Source organism: Chelonoidis abingdonii, chromosome 2 (genome assembly GCF_003597395.2).
Source record: "Chelonoidis abingdonii isolate Lonesome George chromosome 2, CheloAbing_2.0, whole genome shotgun sequence".
In the NCBI taxonomy this organism is placed as follows: domain Eukaryota; kingdom Metazoa; phylum Chordata; order Testudines; family Testudinidae; genus Chelonoidis; species Chelonoidis abingdonii.
In genome coordinates, this window is record NC_133770.1 from 241,999,219 (window position 1) to 242,017,780 (window position 18,562).

Genomic DNA, 18,562 nt, shown 5'->3' on the forward strand with positions numbered 1-18,562 from the left:
TGTGCACATGCCGCATATGAAAATATAGGGTTGAACAATTTTAAAAGTCTGTAAAGAATTTTCCAAAGATGTAAGCATGAAAGATAAATATATCCATATTCCATATTAAGTGATTTTAAAACAAGATTTGTGCCAGGATTAGAAGGTACATTTAAACCATACAGACATGTACTTTCTGAATACACAAAGTAGTGCAAATATTTACAGGTTCAGCTACTTCAAAAGTTTAAGCTACACAGAAAACCGAAATTCAGGTCCAACGTGATCTTCAGTTAAAACATTCTATTGTATTTTTAAATCACAGACAGTATATAGAGTCTTACAGTCAAATTTTGCCTTGTTCCACCTTTGTAATTTATATGATGTTGATGGGCAACTGAGGGCAGAATTTATAAATCAATATTTAAAACTGGCAAACACCTGGGACTTCAACTGCTTAGTGTTCAATACATCTCTAATAATTATCTGTATAGTATTTTTAAAATCATGTGATTGTTTCATTTGCACATATAAAGTTTTGTTTGCATTAATAAAATAAAATCACAGCAAAAGTAAACAATTGTCTTAACTGGCACGAACAGTTAAAATTAACAGTAGCTCCTTACACTAAATCTGCTAGGAAAGGTTTTTCCTCAGAGACTACAAAAAGCTGGAACTACTTTTTTGCTCACTTAGCTCTTGCATTGAATCTTTCTAGATTAAATAGCAACAGCCGACATAGAGGCCAAAAATTTCAACTTTGGGTGTCTAAAATTAGGCTCCAAAAAACAATACTTAGATATCTTAATAAAAGTGGCTGGATTTTCAGAAGGGTTGAGCACTCACAGATCCCAAATAAAGTCATTTTTGCAGTAGTATGAACAAGTGAAAATAGGTCATTGTGAAAGTCACTCTGCCACCTTTTCAATCAGTTTTTGCACTACAGTTGTCATCAATAATTACTTTATACTATAATAGTACCTTTACTAGCTGTTTTCTGTCAGTGGCAACACAAAGTCAACAATTTTACAAAAAGAACAACATACAGCTGTTCACAGTAACTTCATTTGACTAACTGAATACACAAGCTTTTTCAATTCCCATCAGACAGAATATGACAATCATTGGTTATCTGAGTACTTTGTAACAATAGATTACGTAAAATTTATATAAGAGAGCAGAATTATGTAATTTATTTTTCTTTCCTAACAAAAATGTTGTTCTGATTTTACATAACAGCGGAGTGCTTTTGGATTCCTCTAATTCTCCATCCAATGTTCTGCATATACAAGTTCATGTATTTATATAAAAGAGGTTGCGTGTAGGTATTTATCTGAGAATACACAATCTTGTTTCTATTTCTTGCAACACTTACAAACTGCTTTTCCACCTGAAGTTGGGAGACTTTTCATTTACTGTTAAGGAAAAAAAATAAAACTGGCCAAGTTAGTCACTGAAAGCTATCATTGTTGGGTCTAAATATACATTGTTTTTTGCTATGGAAAAGGAAAATATTAGCAAAATGAAGTAACTCAGAAAGTTTAATTTTAACCTCAGACACATGAAGTTGTCACACCATATATCTTAAAATCCATTTGTGTATGCACAGTAGGAGACTTTATTTTAAAGCCACAATGCTGTCCACCTGAATACTGAAGGTTAAGGTTAAATGTTTAGTTTACTGGAGATTGTTAAACATTCACAAATTGGCTAACTATAACAAAGCCAGACTTCTAGGGATATAAACCATATTAAGAATGAATTTTAATGAATATAATTATAAAACTTAAGGAAAACATACTGGAACTTCTGAATATTAAGAATCTTTGAGCAACAGAGCATGCTGTTCTTTTAAAGTTTGTACCCAGTTTGAAAGTAAGTCATACTGTTAGGTTAACAGCACAAAGTAATTTTCTATCAAGGTTTTCAAAACCTGGCAGAAATTGTTTTGATTCATTCATGACATCTTTTTTAAACTGTCAAATACTGACTTTGATGTAAGGGCCCTCACAATACTTGCATCCAAACTAGGGAGAGAGCAGAGTTTATATATAAAAAAAATTATAACACACTACTGTACACATACTTTTAAAAAAGTGAGATACAAATCAATAAAGGCAGTACAATTCTGAAATGAGGTTATAAAAAAAGGTGTAGAACCACACTGCAGTCTCTAGAACTACATGGAGAGTTAGTGACTCCATTAGATAGAACCATGTGCCAAACTACTGTTATAGCTTTCATATAACAATGGAATAAAATATGTTAGGCATATTCAGTGCTGCACATTAACAAGAGGTTTCTTTGGACAAATATTTTGTGAAAGTTAGAAGAAACTTTCATTTGACTGCAGCTACTGTTTTCTAAGAACAGACCAAAATTTTAAATACTGCAGCTCAAACTGTATTAAAAAATGGCTTTGTACCAAAACAAAATCAAAGGTCAATGATCAGTGGTATGAATATACAAGGACTTGTACAGTACTCATTCAGGACCAATAATATGTATTTTTCTCAATATAAATCCTTACGCTGAACTGAAATATTGACAAAGGTATTGTGCTGTCACGTGTATCACAAATCTAAGCTCTATTTAGTACTTACAAATTTAATATTCGCACTACGAAGTGTACCAATCAGCAAGCAAAAAACCATAGTTCTTATATTTTAACTTTGCTGCCCCCCATCAACCTCCCACAAGAATACTCAATGTGCATAAAGGACCTGAAAGCATCTTTTTGATTCTTCCAAGGAAGGAACAACATGTAAATTAATTTCTATATGCATCAAAAGTAACATGTTGAAGAAAAGTCACCAGAATTATTCTAGCCAGCATTTGGTACAACCCATAATCGTTAAGGCTGCCAAACAATTTTAGATGCTCATTTCTTTCTGAAGCACACCCTTTTTTGACTGAAGCTCAGTGTCCTTGGTCGCTTAACAAAAAGGTGAATTTTTATGGTTTCAGGAAGTGTGAAAAAATTCTTACTTGGGAAAAAACTGGCTTTAACAACTTTTGATTGTTTGAAAGGTACACACTGAACATGCATAACCGAACATATTAAATTGACAAATGTACATTTAAGGTGATTTATTGTGCATATGTGCACAGCTTATTAATGGGCAAGCTGTCGCTCCTCTGAGGAGGGGCATGGGAAGCATCTACTCATCTATTCCTTGGGTATTTGCACAAGCCCCAGAAAATAGCCTGTTGATTGTGCTACCTCAGATGAGGCTTTGGGGGTGGGAAAGGGAGGGACTTGTTAGTATGGTTAACAGCACGTAAGGCCCACAGAGGTCTTACTCAGCCAAGTTGGTGAAGTGGCCAGGACCTATCCTCAGTGTGCTTGCCAGTGTCCAGCAGTGGATGGGAGAACACATGCTACACAATTTAAAAGGTGTAATGACTTCAAGGGATCATAATGATGCCCTACTGCATTCTGCTTGCATTGCTCTTATGCACAAAATATGGTTCATAGTATTGCTTCTTCAGCTTCTACAGTTACAGCACCAAAGCAATGATTGTGCCTGAAGGCATGATTTAGACTTCAATGCTTCCTTTTTAAAAATTCTATCTTCAGATGTTTTAACTTAAAATGATACCAAATCCATTTATTCAAACTTTATTTATCACTTTAAAAAAAATCCAAATTTGAAGAAAATTGGGCTGAATGTTTTTATTTAAAACCCTGACAGCTTATTCACTTGTAAATATTTATATTTTTATATACTGGTACATACACTTGTTAGCCTTTGGCTAATGCCTGTTAAGGTTTTCAAGTGCCTCGTTTTCTAAAGACACTGATAACCATTACATGGCCTTTTCTTAAGGGGTCTTATTACATGACTGGAACATTTTCTTGACCATTTTTATTTTAAAATAACTTGAAAGTAAAATGCAAAAAACTCTAAATACAACACAACATTAGGTTTCAGTTAATTACTATAAAAGTCAGGAAATGTAAACAATAAGGTTACACAATTTTTAACTTTGCCCCCCCAGTAACAAATGCCTAAAAAAGTCATTAGTTATGTAATCACAGCTGATCTAAACTTTTAGAAAAACATTATAAAATGTATCTGAGCAACTGTGTGTGATGACAAATACTACTGTTATGCATATATACTTTAATTCTGATCTCTTGAATATATGCATTATTATAGTATTTATTTGTCACAGGCAGTTTCTCAAATATATTATATGATCTTTACCAGAACTTTAGATATCCTTAACGTTAAATCACTTTAGTTTTTAATTTAATTCTACTTTAAATTGTCTGAGTGACTACTAATACTACAAAAGTTGTGTGAAAAACTATCTATGTCTGAGTACCAGGAAATAATTTAACAAAATACTGTACGAAATAATTTATAAAAAGAAAAAACTTACACACTTTTCCTTCTTTTTCTAATTTCCTTAAGTGAAGGGTAAGGTTATTTTCTGCTGCTTTAAGTAAGTTTTCAGGAGTTTCCTAAATAGAAATACAATGAATATATAGTCATGTCATATCTGCCAATAATTTTTCTTTTTTTATTTTCCTCAATACACAAAAGGGAACTCTTCTATGTTCAACTACCCACCAGCAGTGGCAAAGAAGTGAAATAAATCATACCACTTAAATCTCCAGTTTAAATAATATTTTTTTATTTTTTTCCCATTCTTTGCATTATGTCCTAATTCAGGATAGCACATGTTTAAGATAGTCCAAATTTAACAATGTATTACAAATAAACCATTTCTAATTTTAGTATTTAGCCAAATACAAAGCTCAACATAAGAACGGCCATAGTGGATCAAATCAAAGGTCCATCTAGCCCAGTACCCTGTCTTCTCACAGTGGCCAATGCCAGGTGTCCAAAGGGAACGAATAGAACAGGTAATCATCAAGTGATCCATCCCATCGCCCATTCCCAGCTTCTGGTAAACAGGGGCTAGGGCCACCATCCCTACCTATCCTGGCTAATAGCCATTGATGGACCTATCTTCCATGAACGTATCTAGTTCTTTTTTGAATCCTGTTATAGTCTTGGCCTTCACAACATCCTCTCACAAGGAGTTCCACAGGTTGACTGTGTGTAGTATGAAAAATACTTCCTTTTGTTTGTTTTAAATCTGCTGCCTATTAATTTCATTTGGTGACCCCTAGCTCTTGTGTTATGAGAAGGAGTAAATAACACTTCCTTATTTACTTACTCCACACCAGTCATAATTTTATAGACCTCTATTATATCCCCCCACCCTCCAGTCGTCTCTTTTCCAAGCTGAAAAGTCCCAGTCTTATTAATCTCTCCTCATATGGAAGCTGCTCCATACTCCTACCAATTTTTGTTGCCTTTTCCTGAATCTTTTCCAATTCCAATATATCTTTTTTGAGATGGGGTGACCACATCTGCATGGAGTATTCAAGGTGTGGGAGTACCATGGATTTATATAGAGGCGATATGACGGTGGGCAGTTGTACATCAAATTCCCTTTCCATTCCTCAAGGTTTTTTCCACAATTGCCAGCATTTCTTAAACTTTGGGGGAAATGTTCCAAATATGCTATGGATCTGGCAGTTAGAGATCTTCTGGGATCTAAATGGTTGTCTTGGTAAATTTTCAGTTATTTTAAAAATAAATATCAGAGTGGCAAAACAGTTATCTCCATATTAAAAATGTAGTGCCATTGTAAAAAATATTATAAATTAGTGATTGGAGACCCTCAGAATGTTTGTGATTCTGATAAGCATCACAACTTCTGGATGCCTACCTGAAGTAATGGAGCTTCTCCTTGAAACCACCTCTCCTCACATAACTGTTCCTTCCACAACAGGCTCTCCCACCACAGCCTATACCTGTCTTCAAAGGGGGGCAGGGAGAGATTTAAAATTCAGAGTATGTTACCCCGGCTTGTCCCCATACCTATCTGAAATTACATGGGGGACCCACCTCTCCCAAATTTCTACCTTTTGGTGTCATTATCCCCCACCACCCAGTTCCCCTGCTCCTCTGATTAATCTCCCCTGCCACTTAAATCAATGTGTGGGGGAGGGGGGCTACTGGCTCTCTTCCCTGGCTCTGAGCTAGTTTCCACTCTACACAAAAATTATCAGCCTAGAACAGCTGCTCAGACAGACAATAGGTAGCAGTCTCTGCTTGATCTGTATGAGAGGGCAGCATTACAGAAAAATCCCTCCTAGGCTGCAGTAGTTCCCAGTCTCCAGGACACAGACTGGAACTTCAAACACCTGAGATGTGTTCGCAAAACTCTTTGTAAACCTGTCCAGGATGTTTATAGCTCATGTCAGAGTAGGATGGCTGACAGCTATCTTGTGCCTTCCCAGCATCTTGCACTTTCCCTTTCAGCCCAGCCCAGTGAATAAGTTTTTCCTGTAAGCAACATCATGAAAGAGTTCTCTATACTGCATGCCCTACATACTGAGAATTACCATAAAGAGAGGAAGGGTAAGCAGAGAGACTATCTTTAGGGCTCTGTCTGATGAAAAATAAACAGGCTTTTGAATGCACAGGCTGTTCATCTTTTAAGTCACAGGATCCAGCTCCTGTTGCCCCATGGCAAGCAGTCAGAACACAGAGTTTCTAGGACAGTTTTTAGCCTGCACCTTCTTGAAGCCTGTTGGAGCTTGCAACTATAAGTTCTAAAATATCTTGAAGGAGACGCCAAACAACCCTGGACATAAATATATTTAATTATTGTCTGACATTGTTCATTCTGATCTGACTATTTTATAACTACAAACTTTCTTGATCCTCATGAGAAATGTGTGATTACTAAGCTTAAAAATAATTATGAAAGGTAGAAGTTAATAAAAATAATTTAAGCCCATATCCAGTAAAGCACTTAAGTTGCAAGACTACTTACATGCTTATAGTCACGTGTGCATTTTGCTACATTAGTCCTTTACCGCACATGACTAGAACAGAAAAAGTGCGAAATGTGGCTCCGCTTAACTATGAAGCCTCCTAAAAGCCCACACACAAACACATACCATGTTGACTTTATTAAAGTGAAAATTAAGGTTGTGCTCTTTAGTTCAATTTAATAACGTTTTAACTATAATTACCTTGTATACAATCTTTATAAGCTCCATTGATGTAAATGATTTTCCAGCATTCTCCTGCAAAACATTTAGGATTTGTTGTTCACGTGCATTTCGGTGAGAAATGTATTCTTGAATTTTAGCATGTGCATCATGTACTACGGGGCCATGTCCTAAATTCAAACACAATTACAAGAGTTTTTTTTAACATAAGAAACAGAATTTTGTAAACAACTTATTTAATTATTTGCTCACAAATATTCTCTCACTTTGGTAAAAAGCTCTGATAAGCCTACAAATCCTATGGAAGCAGCAGCATCCCTGTCCTTACCACCCTGCCAGTGCCAATTTGGAAATATTTAAAAAAATCAGACAGTAGCAGGAATGCTGGAACCTCCACTCCCTGCCTCTTCCTCACCCCTGCCCAGCATAATCTCTCTAAAGCCTCACCTCACCTCTTCCCCTTTGCCCTGCCTCTTCCTGTGAGGTCCCGCTCCCATCCACTTCTCCTTATAAAGGCTGTAATACAGTAACTGTTCATTTTCAAAGTCTGCAGTGGTGAAAAGTCAAATTAAACATTCCAAAGCAAACCTTAGTTCTGAATCAGAAATATATAGTTATCAACAAACCCGTCATTTCAATTTGAAAAAGATTTCACACACTCCACCTCCATTGGGCTAGAGATCCAATGTTTGGATATGAAAATGGAACCAAAGTTTTGCAACGTTCAAGAAGGTTCACACACCCTGCATACCAGCTCATCTCCAGAAACCATGTACACGTACACTTATTTATCTATGATACTGGGCCAAAACTGAAAACCTTGGAACCAAATCTCGATATAAACTGTCTCAACTTTTGGGAGCACTCAGATTTATAGTTTGGGTTTGAGCTCTTTTCCATTTCAGCACAAATACCCCATCAATACATCTAATAAGTGACTTGCAAAAAAATTAAAAATACATTTCTAGATCTATTCCATATATGTATTTTAATGGATGTATTTTAATATTTTAATAGTTTAGACCTTATGCAAACACTGGTTTGTATCACCCTAGATACCCAGATGCCTCCCATCATCATAGCACTAGAGTGCATCACAACCATGAAGGAATCTATTTTTGTAACACCCCTTTGAAGTAGTATCATTACCCATATATTACAGATGAGAAATTTAGGCACAGAGGGATAAGTGACATTCTCAAGTCACATAGCAAGTTTGTGACAGAGGTAGGAATTGACCACAAATTCTATTTCAGAGGATTAACCACAAGGCCATTCTTCCTCCCTCATTTAATACTGTTAAGGAAATAAGACATTTGTCAACTTTTATTACTTAATAGGAGAAATTCTGCTCTCCTATTGTGATACTTAGAAAAAAAATTACACTTTCTTTATTAATTTTCTTTATAAAACTGTGAAGCTCCATGTGGGCTTTCTACCTTACAGCAGAATAGTGGATGGTGTTCTCATACAGTATAATGTGCTGAAAAGTCATATTTGTGATCTTGGTTACAATGAGAAGTTGGAATGATAAAGTCTTTGTTCTGTATTTGGATGGCTAAACTTGAGATTTTGATGGCAGTCGATATTGGAAAAATCTGTGTTGTTAAAGTGTGAGACTATCAGAATCTGAATATAAGTTAAGGCTGTCCAGGACTATACGGACAGAATTAAGCTTGTTTTTTTTAAATACAAAACATGATACTATATATTTGTGCATTTATTTAAGAGACAGCAAGAACTGTGAATGTATTAGTATACAACACTGTAGTAATGGTTAATTTTCATTATTTTAAATTCTTCATTTTAGGAAGTCTAAGTTCAAATATTCCTTGGAACATATTAACTTTAATACTGTTTAGCTCCTTAAAATTAAGAAAGATTTGTCTGTTAATGGACATTCAATTTTTAAAGTACTCACATTACTTAGTAGGAAGGTTGTATTAATGGAAAAGTGAGAGAGCCATCTGGTGGCCAAAGTATCTTTCAGTTCCCAGGGAGTCTTATAAAATACAAACAGTGAATAGGTTCTATTGTATATTCAATTAAAAAAATAATGTTAAATATAAAAAGTTATAAGGAAAAAATAAAAAACCTGAGCCATATAAATATCTTCACAGTAGGCAAACGGGCAGGGTAGAGGGTGTGTGTGTTAGAGAGAGGAAAGGTAGAGAATAAGGCTGTCAAACGGAGAGGATTCTCAGCATGAATAAAACTGAATACAAATAAAAGAAGTTACTATAATAAATTTACCAATTTTAATACAGCAAATAGTGGTGATAGAAAACTGTTCTCTGATTAGGGAATAACTATTGTTTATGGACGTGCACAAATATTTTATTAAACATGGTTAAGGAAACAAAATTAGTTCCGATTCAAAATGCTGTACAAGGATACCTATGGCCATCGGCCACTGAAAATGCACAATATCCTATTGCCTTATTAGAATCTTAATTAGGGTATGTATTTGTCTATTGCCAGCAGTGTTTTAGGTGCTTTAGAAAAGCAGAAGGACAAGCCTCCTGTCTTGAGTTTGTAATCTAGATAGATAATAAAACACAGAGAGGGGGATGAGAGAGAAACAGAATTGTGACAAAAAGGTGGAATTTAACACATACTTTTGGCATGAGGAAAGCTAATCAAAGAAGAGGAACATGGTTTGTAGAGTTTACAGAGAAGGCAGTGTGGCCTAGTGGATAAGGTATTGGACTGGGACTCAGGGCACCTGGAATCTATTTTCAGCTTTACCCCTGGTTAGCTTGGGCAAGTCAGTTCAATACCCCCATCCGTAAAATGGGAATAATGATCTTCCCTCTCTGGTAATGTGCTTTAAGATCTACAGATGAAAAATGTATTTCTTTTCAAAGTAGTACATTTTAACAAAGAACATGAAGAAAGAGTGGCAATATGGTAGACTAAGTGAAGGAAGCTACTCACAGAAGGTTCATGCTATGAAGGCCAACAGACTAACTGGGTTAAAAAAAGGACTAGATCCGTTCATGGAGGATAGGTCCATCAATGGCTATTAGCCAGGATGGGCAGGGATGGTGTCCCTAGACTGTTTGCTAGAAGATGGGAATGGGTGACCAGGGACAGATCATTTGATTACCTCTTCTCTTCATTCCCTCTGAAGCACCTGGCATTGGCCACTGTTGGAAGACAGGATATTGGGCTAGACAGACAATTGATCTGACCCAGTATGGATGTTCTTATGAAGAAGGCAGAAACAAGAGTTTGAAGTTATTTAATCATGCAAAATGCAGGGTGTGGAAAAGGGAATGAAAAGAAAAGATGGAAAAGGTAGGCAGGAGCTGGGATATGCAATCTTGAAAGAGAATAAGGAACTTAAATCTTACCATCACATGAGCTTTTAAATTCAGTCTTGATAAAAAAGAGGCATAATTTTATATGAAAATTAAATGTTTTCCAAGATTAAAAAAGAAAAGTCAAGGAGACTGAATAAATTGGAGGATAATTAGTGGAATATGGAGTTTGACCTCTTGGTCACTGGCTCAAATTCAGTATGGTTTGGTAACTAAAATAATCATATGATTGATAGCTTGGTGGCCTTTACAAAATGAATTTATGGTCTCAATCCAGCCTGTAATGGACAGCTGTCTACCTCAAAAACAATGACCACAATTGGCATTCTTAGCCATAGTCTGACTAAAGAAGCCAAGGACTCAAGGGCTATACGTACTGAACTGATCCCACCTTTCCCCCCCTGAGGTAGTCTTTTTAGTTCAGGTTTAGGTGCAGTTGTAAGATGGTGTGAAGCAGCTTCCACTGATGCTGCCTCTCCTGCATGTGTTCTGCGACAGAAGATCCTGGTTTTCTGGGCTATCAATTCTGCACTTCTCACAACCACACGTTTCACTCAAATATAATAATGCTCATGAGAGAAATGGATAGCATCATGGCAAGCACACATGCAGTATCTTAAATAGAATAAACTGAATGCCCTTTAGTTAATTATAATAGCTAAAGGCTGGATATGGTACATTAAGTATTATATAAATACTATATTATTTGACTGTAGTAAGAGTTCTTACATTCTTAGAGGAGCTATTTTAAATATTTTATATAAACTAGTAGATCTAATTAAGAAATGTAAACTACCAACCAGGGTATATTAAGTCAGCTTGCATTTGCAACAGCATTTCCAGTGATTTCATGTAGTCATACAAGTCTTCAAATACTGCTGTCCCTTCTCCTAGAATACAGTCACCAGAAAATATAGCATTTTCTTCCACTAGATGTAAAGCCATATGATCATCAGTGTGCCCAGGTGTATATAAAACTCTATTAAATGAAAGGAATGAACAATTTTATATGCAACGATCACATATTCACCATTTACATGTAACAGAAACAAATGCTGATAAAGCCATGAATATGGCAGTCTAGAAAAAACCTCCATAAAGAATCTTTGTTAGGGAAAGAGGGTTAATATGATATGTTAGCTTAGAGATGATGTGATCTGGGCTAACCTGGTCCATTTTCTTAAGCTTGATAAACATATATGCAAACTGGCAAACATAATTTGCTCTAATATTCTCTTCTATAACATAGGTCCTTACACTACACTCATCACTGTAGTATCTGAGCACCTTCTATTAGTGTATTACACAACATGGCTAGTATCTGTCATGTGGTGTTTCTTCTCTTATCCTTTCCCCAGGAGAAGAAATATGTGCTGCGATTTTGTTTCCAAGTTTTTTTTTGTTTTTTTTTTTTTTAAAAAGACATACACATTTATGTTGGGGAAAGCAAGGTCTAAGAAATGTGCCTTGCACTTGGAGCTGAAGGGAATGAGGTTTGTGAATTTCCCTCAGTTCCCAGGGGGAGCTCATTCACACTGTCAGGCCATCCCCTTAGAAAGCTCTCTATCCCACACAGATGAACTTTACCCCTATTGTAGAAAGTTCCTCTGTGCCAGAGGAGCAAATTTGTCTATCATAGTCTTCATCCTGGACCTTTGGGCAATCTTTAGATTTCTTGGGTCCAGATCATTGAGCGCTTTGAAGATAAGGACCAAGACCTTGAACTTGATTCAATATTCTATGGAGAGCCTGCGTAGGGAGTGGAGGCCAGGTCTGATGTGTTCACTACTGCTTGTGTTGCTCAGGATACATGCTGAAGTATTCTTGTACTAGTTGGATCTTCTTAAGGGCTGAAGGCTTTATGCCCAGTACACTACATTGCTGTAGCTCAGCTGAGAGATGATGAAGGTGTGAATAAGTGAGACCGGGTCATCGTTTATCAGGATGGGACAGAGTCTCCCAGCCAACTACAGATGGTTTAAAGCCTTACCTGTGGATGCTGCTATGTAAGAACTTAGCATCAGTGAGGAATCCAAGAGCACTACTAAACTATAGCCTGGACTGACCAATTGTGGGTGGGTGCCTTCAACTAAAGGAGAAGCATCAAGGTTGCAAACTGTTCAAAATGCTCTCCTCTGCCCACCACTATAAACTCTATCTTGTTCTGGTTCACCTTCAACCTGTTATTCTTCATCCATGAGCTGATCTTGTCCAAGCACTAGGTAGGCCATCTTAGGAGTAATGGTATGTCTTCAGTAACGTAATAATTTAAACGGCAAGCCCTTTTTTACCCCTAGTGTAGCTGTTCTTTTTTATCTCCAAAATTTATTTTTAACATATGAAATGCTTTCAAACAGATATCTTTTACTACTTGAAGTCGATCTTGAAGCCAGCCTACTGCTGTGTTCTGCAACAGTGGTTCTCAAAGGTGGTCCATCGCTTGTTCAGGGAAAGCCCCTGGCAAGCCAGGCCAGTTTGTTTACCTGCCGCGTCTGCAGGTTTGGCCGATCGCAGCTCCTACTAGCTGCGGTTCACTGCTCCAGGCCAATGGGGGCTGCAGGAAGCGACGCAGGCCAAACGATGTACTGGCCACCTTCCTGGAACCCCCACTGGCCTGGAGTGGCGACCCACGGCCAGTGGGAGCCGTGATCGCCTGAACCTGCGGACGCAGCAGGTAAACAAACTGGCCCGGCTCGCCAGGGGCTTTCCCTGAACAAGCAGCGGACCAGCTTTGAGAACCACTGTTCTATAACACTGAAGTAGTTTAATTCACCACTGAATTGAAAGGGACTCTCTCTAAGTAAGGAAAGGAAGCAGGATGTTTCCTTAAAACTGACAGAAGCAGTAGAGCGTAGTTATTTTGATGGGAGAATTCTGGACAACACAAATCTAAAAACCAAAACCTCTACTCCAAGCACAGTTTTTATTTTTTACCCTGAAATGAGACAAGTACCAAAGATTCCTTGAAGTACATTATGGACTTTGTTATTATCTATTCTACATGGAGATCACTCAGAAACTATGATAACGGGCAGCAGTATAAAACACCATAGATATAGATGGTTGCCCTGAGGAACAGTTTTATCTAGGGAACCTTCACAATTTTTCTAGGCGGCTAGATAGTGGTGAAATCATGGGGCTGGATCCTGATAATATTAGGTAATCCTCTCTCACATAGGTAGGTCCTCTTGACTTCAACAGTATTATATTTAGCTTCAGAAAGCCTACCTGCATTAGTAAGTAGTGCCAGGATCTGACATATGAGCAGCCCTCCAGTCTATTATATTGAAAAAATAATTTCACTGTGACATAGTCACGAATCTCCTCAACTGTTTTGGCTGTCTTAAAAATAAGAGCTAAATTATGATGCAGTTATAAATAGTAACTTCACAATTATGAGGTATGAGAGGAAACATTCTTAGTTTTAAAAGTGAACTTAGCCTACTAGCACAGAACTAACATTTACCTGAGAGTGGCTCCCTCAGTTTTTAACACATCTCCATCTTTCAGATATGAATACTTTAGCTTTTCTCCTTCTATTATTTCCTCACGATGAGGAGTGCGTGGAAGCTTACTTATGCAATATTCGGAACCTATTTAAAAAAATAGATCACATTTTAGATCATTCACAGTTAGGGCCCTACCAAATTCACAGTCCATTTTGGTTAATTGCACGGTCCTAGAATTAAAAAAAAAAAATCATAAAATTTCTTGATTTCAGCTATTTAAATCTGAAATTTCACCAAGTTGTAATTGTACGGATCCTGACCCAAAAAGCTTGGGGGGGAGGGGAGGTCGCAAGGTTATTGTAGGGGGAGCTGCCGTACTGCTATCCCTACTTCTGTGCTGCTGCTGGCCAGGACCACAGCTCTGAAGGCAGCACTGTTGCCAGCAGCAGCAGCCCAGAAGTAAGGATGGCATGGTATGGTATTGTCAACCCTTACTTCTGCGTTGCTGCCTGCAGAGCTGGACCCTCAGTCAGCAGCTGCCAATCTGCGTCTGCCCAGCTCTGAAGGCAGCAGCACAGAAGGGTGGCATGGTATGGCACTCTCCACTGCTGCTAGCAGATTGCTGGGCACCTGGCCAACAGCCACTGCTCTCCGGCCACCCAGCTCCGAAGGCAGCGCATAAGTAAGGGTGCCAATAACATGACCCTCCCTAAAATGACTTTGCGACCCCCCTGCAACTCTCTTTTGAGTTAGGACCCCCAATTTGAAAAACGCTGTGAAATCTGTATAGTATAGGATAAAGACACAAGAGAGACCAGATTTCACAGGGGGAAACCAGATTTCATGGTCCATGATGTGTTTTTCATGGCCGTGAATTTGGTAGTGCCCTATTCATAGTTAAGCATTGATTAGTCTTAGGCTGCTAGCATGGACGCCCCATAAAATTACAAAATGTGAGTAGATGTACCATTATGCAGGAGTCTATTTCAATGCAAATTAAAGAATAAAAAAGTTATTGCAACAACAACTTATGTATATTAAGGAATCATATTTACATGGACAAGACCACTCAGACACATATTAAAAACTCTAAAATTGAATACTGCTGGTGTTCTGCATCAGTAATGTTTTTTTAAAGAAGATAAACAAAAAATGACTTCTCCAAATGAAATTTCACTTTGAAATTAAAATAATCCAATATTAGTTTCATTTGGAGAAGTTGTGTCTTGCTCATTAAGACACCAACACCATTTACAGTTGCACTTGGGGACTCCCTGGAAGTAACTCTGGTGAGGTTTTAGCCTGTGGCAATCTTTCATAAAACACAGAAGGGCTGCATTCTCTGTACTGTTCATAAAGTATAAAAAGAAACAGCTTTTTCTACTTAGAGATTTAACCAAAAAAAGCATCACTGAGTGTTTATCAATATGGTATCTTGTTTATTTTGGATAAGGACAAACATGCAAAGTGTCCCTACCTTACACAGTTTGGGATCTGGGCGTTCACCAAAAATTTCTTTTCAAGTGGTTATCAGCCACCTCCTCCAGTTATTTACTTGTTGTTCAAATGAAAATAATTGTCAATTGATTATTCTCAGGGAGGAATCTCTTGTTGTTGGGTGAATTATCAATGGTAAACTAATTTCCCTCTTGTCATTCATAGACAAAAGACTATTAACAGTATGAGGCTTTCCCCCTTCCAAATATGTAAATACTTATTTATATATTGACATGAAGAAACACTTGGAGTGCATCTAAACCAAACACTCATACTATTTACTGTACTCATACTATGCATGTAACAACATCATGTTTAAATACACTGTATAGCTTACATGAAGATCTCAAGTGCACAGTCCAGCTAACAGTTCTCCAATAGACTCTAATTAGAGGATCTCTGTCCCTATAGCTAACCAGTAGTGCTCCTTCAGTAACTGTCAAATTAAACTATAATCTTCTGCCTACCATTGTGGATGTTTCTACAAACATCAGATATGCCTCCAGTATGATCATGGTGCCAGTGTGTCACTAAAATTTCCTGGATTGAGATGTTGAAGTCAGTCAGTGCCTGTTTTAAACAGCCAATATATTCAGGTACAGCTGGCTCTCCTGTGTCAATAAGGATCCTTCTACATTTAAAGAGAGAAAATATGGCAGAAATGTTCAGTTACAAAAGTCAATAGAGAATGAAGAGACTCCCTGGGTGATGAAACTCTAAATACTTCAGGAAGACCACCTCTTCCTGTGACACACTGCTGCAGTACTATCAGCAGAAGTGCTTGAGCTACCTTCCTCCCTCGTTGTCTCTTGGCAGTATATTCTTTATCAGGGCCCTGGCACTCCTTTGGTCCAGAACAGCCTAAATTCAGTGAGTTTGGGCATGCTATAGAAGCCATGTATTTGGTAGGATTTTTGGAGAGGATTGAGGATATGTTTCCAGAAAAATGGGAGGTGGGGTTTTTTTTGGCCAAGCTGAGTTTACAGATGTTTGCTTTTTGAATGCTGATGGATTATTGTGCTGTAACATTGAATTGCCAGAGCACCTACAGACAGCCTAAAGCTGTGGTTCTCAAACTTTTGTACTGGCGACTCCTTTCGCATAGCAAGCTTGAGAGTGCGACCACCCCCCTTATAAATTAAAATATATTTAACACTATTATAAATGCTGGAGACAAAGCAGGGTTTGGGGTGGAAGCTGGCAGCTCGTGTTCTCCCCCCCCCCCCATGTAATAACCTCATGACCCCCTGAGCGGTCCCAACCCCCAGTTTGAGAACCCCTGGCATAAAGGAATCTTTGAATCAAAATAAACAATGTTGAAACTTTGGACCTGGCACACCACTCAACATCAGTGTCAGTAAGTCAAAATTTACACTGAGTGCCAAGAAAAACTGTGGCAAGCCCAGGGAACGAGCCCTGGTAGGCCCACTTGCATGACGCCCTTGGGTAAATCACTGACTATGCTGGACCATGGAGCTTAACACTGAACTAAAGACACATGAGCCAAGGGAAATATGGGAAGAAGTATAACGTCTCTGGAAGGAAGATAGGGAAGGTGAAATCCTGACGGACCCAGAAACCCAACATCCAAACGGGTAAAATTGGGTGCCAGAGCCGGAGAAACGCTTCACTGCCCCACTTTCCCAACCCCTCTCGCTCGGCTTCCCGTGACCCCTGGGAACCCCCCTAAAATGCACGACAGCGCAGAGAGCATAGCCCCACTCCCAGACTTCGGGGGAGAGCAACACGGGCTTGGGGCTGTCTCAGAGACCCGGCTCCAGCCTCAGCCAGGCGGCGGCTGCGGAGCTCCAGCGGCGCGGGGAGCGCGCGGCGCTGCAGGTGCGGAGCAGAGTCTGAGGGGGCAGAAGCTGCCCGCTCCGGCCCTGTGGCGCGAGCCCGCGCTCTGCGGGGGGCGGGGCTGTTACCTGGGGCCGGTTCCCACCAGGTACGTGTTGGTTCCCTGCAGGGTCATGGGGCCCGGGTTACAGCCCAGCACGCGCACCACCCGCGAGGAGAGCCGCTCAATGCGCGGCAGCAGCGACACCATTTTCCCTGCAGCGCTAATAACCTAACGGCGGCGGCGCGCGCCCGACAGAAGAACGTAGCTCCCCTTGCCCCGCCCTCACGGAGAATAGCTCCGCCCAGCGCAGGAGCGGAGGGTCCGGCTGTCTGTCTAGTTCCCACGGGGCCTGCGGCGTGGCCTTTGCCTTTGCGCGGAGGAAGTTGGGCGGGGCTGCTTGGCCTTGGACCAGTCGCCATCTTCCCCCAGCTACCCTGAGAGCAAAGAGTTCACCTCAGCTGAGCTCCTAGGGCTTGTCTACACCAAAGGGGAACGTTGATCTAAGCTAAGCAATTTGAGTTACTTAGGTGAATAGCCTAACTCGGTTGGCTGTAGCTTAGATCTACTTACCGCGAGGTGTTCGCTACACTACAAGAGACGCTCTCCTGTCACCTCCCCTTTGGTCTACACTGGGGGTGGGATTGATCTCAGGCCTGGTCTACACTGGTGGTTGGGATCGATATAAGGGTACGTCTATACTAGCGGACAGGTAGTGTTTGATGTATCAGGGATCAATTGATTGTGGCTCTTCTAGACATGATAAATCAATCCCCACTGGCTTGATTGTTGCCTGCCAATCTGGTGGGTAGCGTAGATAAGCCCTAAGTTATGCAACTTCAGCTATGTGAATAATGTAGGTGAAGTCGATGTTCTTAGAGCTACTTACCGTGGTGTCTTCACTGCGGTAGGTCAACGGCTGACGCACCCTTGTTGACTCTGCCTGCACTTCTCACTCTGGTGGAGTACCAGAGTCGATGGGAGAGCACTTGGCGGTTGATTTATCATGTCTTCACTGGACGAGATAAATCAACCTCCACTGGTTTGCAGACATGCCCTTATTCTTCTCAATCAGGTGGATTATAGGAGTCAACGGGAAAGCGATCAATGGTCACTAAATTGACTGCCAATACATGGATTGCTGCCGTGTCGATCCTCCAGTAAATCTAGACAAGCCATTAGTCACCCGGATTGGGTCGCCACCTCGTGTGGGAAAGCTGTCTTGAAATCTGAGCAAACCACAGCACAGGAAGGGTGGCTCTGCCTCTGGCACCCAAATGCCACCTGTACATGGCAGCTACTGGGACTGAAACTCCCATGGAACGCTCCTCTGTGCTCCAGCTTAGCCCTGCAGGAACCACCACACACAGATAATGCTGCCTTTGGCTTCCCCTGAGTCTGTCCAAGGGAGTCAAGTATGGTACAAGTTACC

The 18,562-nt window shown here is 39.5% G+C and overlaps 1 protein-coding gene across 3 annotated transcripts; it reads right to left on the minus strand.

Annotated features, from left to right (window-relative positions):
* Positions 1-552: 552 nt before the first annotated feature.
* LACTB2 (lactamase beta 2) lies at positions 553-17,392 on the minus strand. 3 transcript variants are annotated; one of them, XM_075063073.1, is made up of 7 exons: positions 17,219-17,391; positions 15,761-15,924; positions 13,814-13,940; positions 11,148-11,326; positions 7,046-7,194; positions 4,373-4,450; positions 553-1,394 (listed from the first exon to the last, which is right to left on the minus strand). In XM_075063073.1, exons 1-7 carry the CDS (start codon positions 17,338-17,340, stop codon positions 1,392-1,394), a joined length of 822 nt encoding a protein of 273 aa, XP_074919174.1. In that variant the 5' UTR covers positions 17,341-17,391; the 3' UTR covers positions 553-1,391. The 3 variants fall into 3 exon arrangements, with proteins under 3 accessions (XP_074919174.1, XP_032650347.1, XP_074919173.1); XM_032794456.2 differs by having other exon boundaries at positions 4,369-4,450; positions 17,219-17,390; XM_075063072.1 differs by lacking the exons at positions 553-1,394; positions 4,373-4,450 and adding an exon at positions 5,717-5,819 and having other exon boundaries at positions 17,219-17,392.
* Between the last annotated feature and the right edge of the window lie 1,170 nt (positions 17,393-18,562).

Bases quoted from the DNA above. Each gene is read 5' to 3' on its own strand.
- LACTB2 (XM_032794456.2), bottom strand. From the start codon at position 17,340: ATGGTGTCGCTGCTGCCGCGCATTGAGCGGCTCTCCTCGCGGGTGGTG. The intron at 11,327-13,813 runs GTAAATGTTAGT...TTCATTTAATAG, and splicing joins ACTGAGGGAGCCACTCTCAG to AGTTTTATATACACCTGGGC. The intron at 7,195-11,147 runs GTTGGTAGTTTA...GTTTGAATTTAG, and splicing joins AGCTGACTTAATATACCCTG to GACATGGCCCCGTAGTACAT.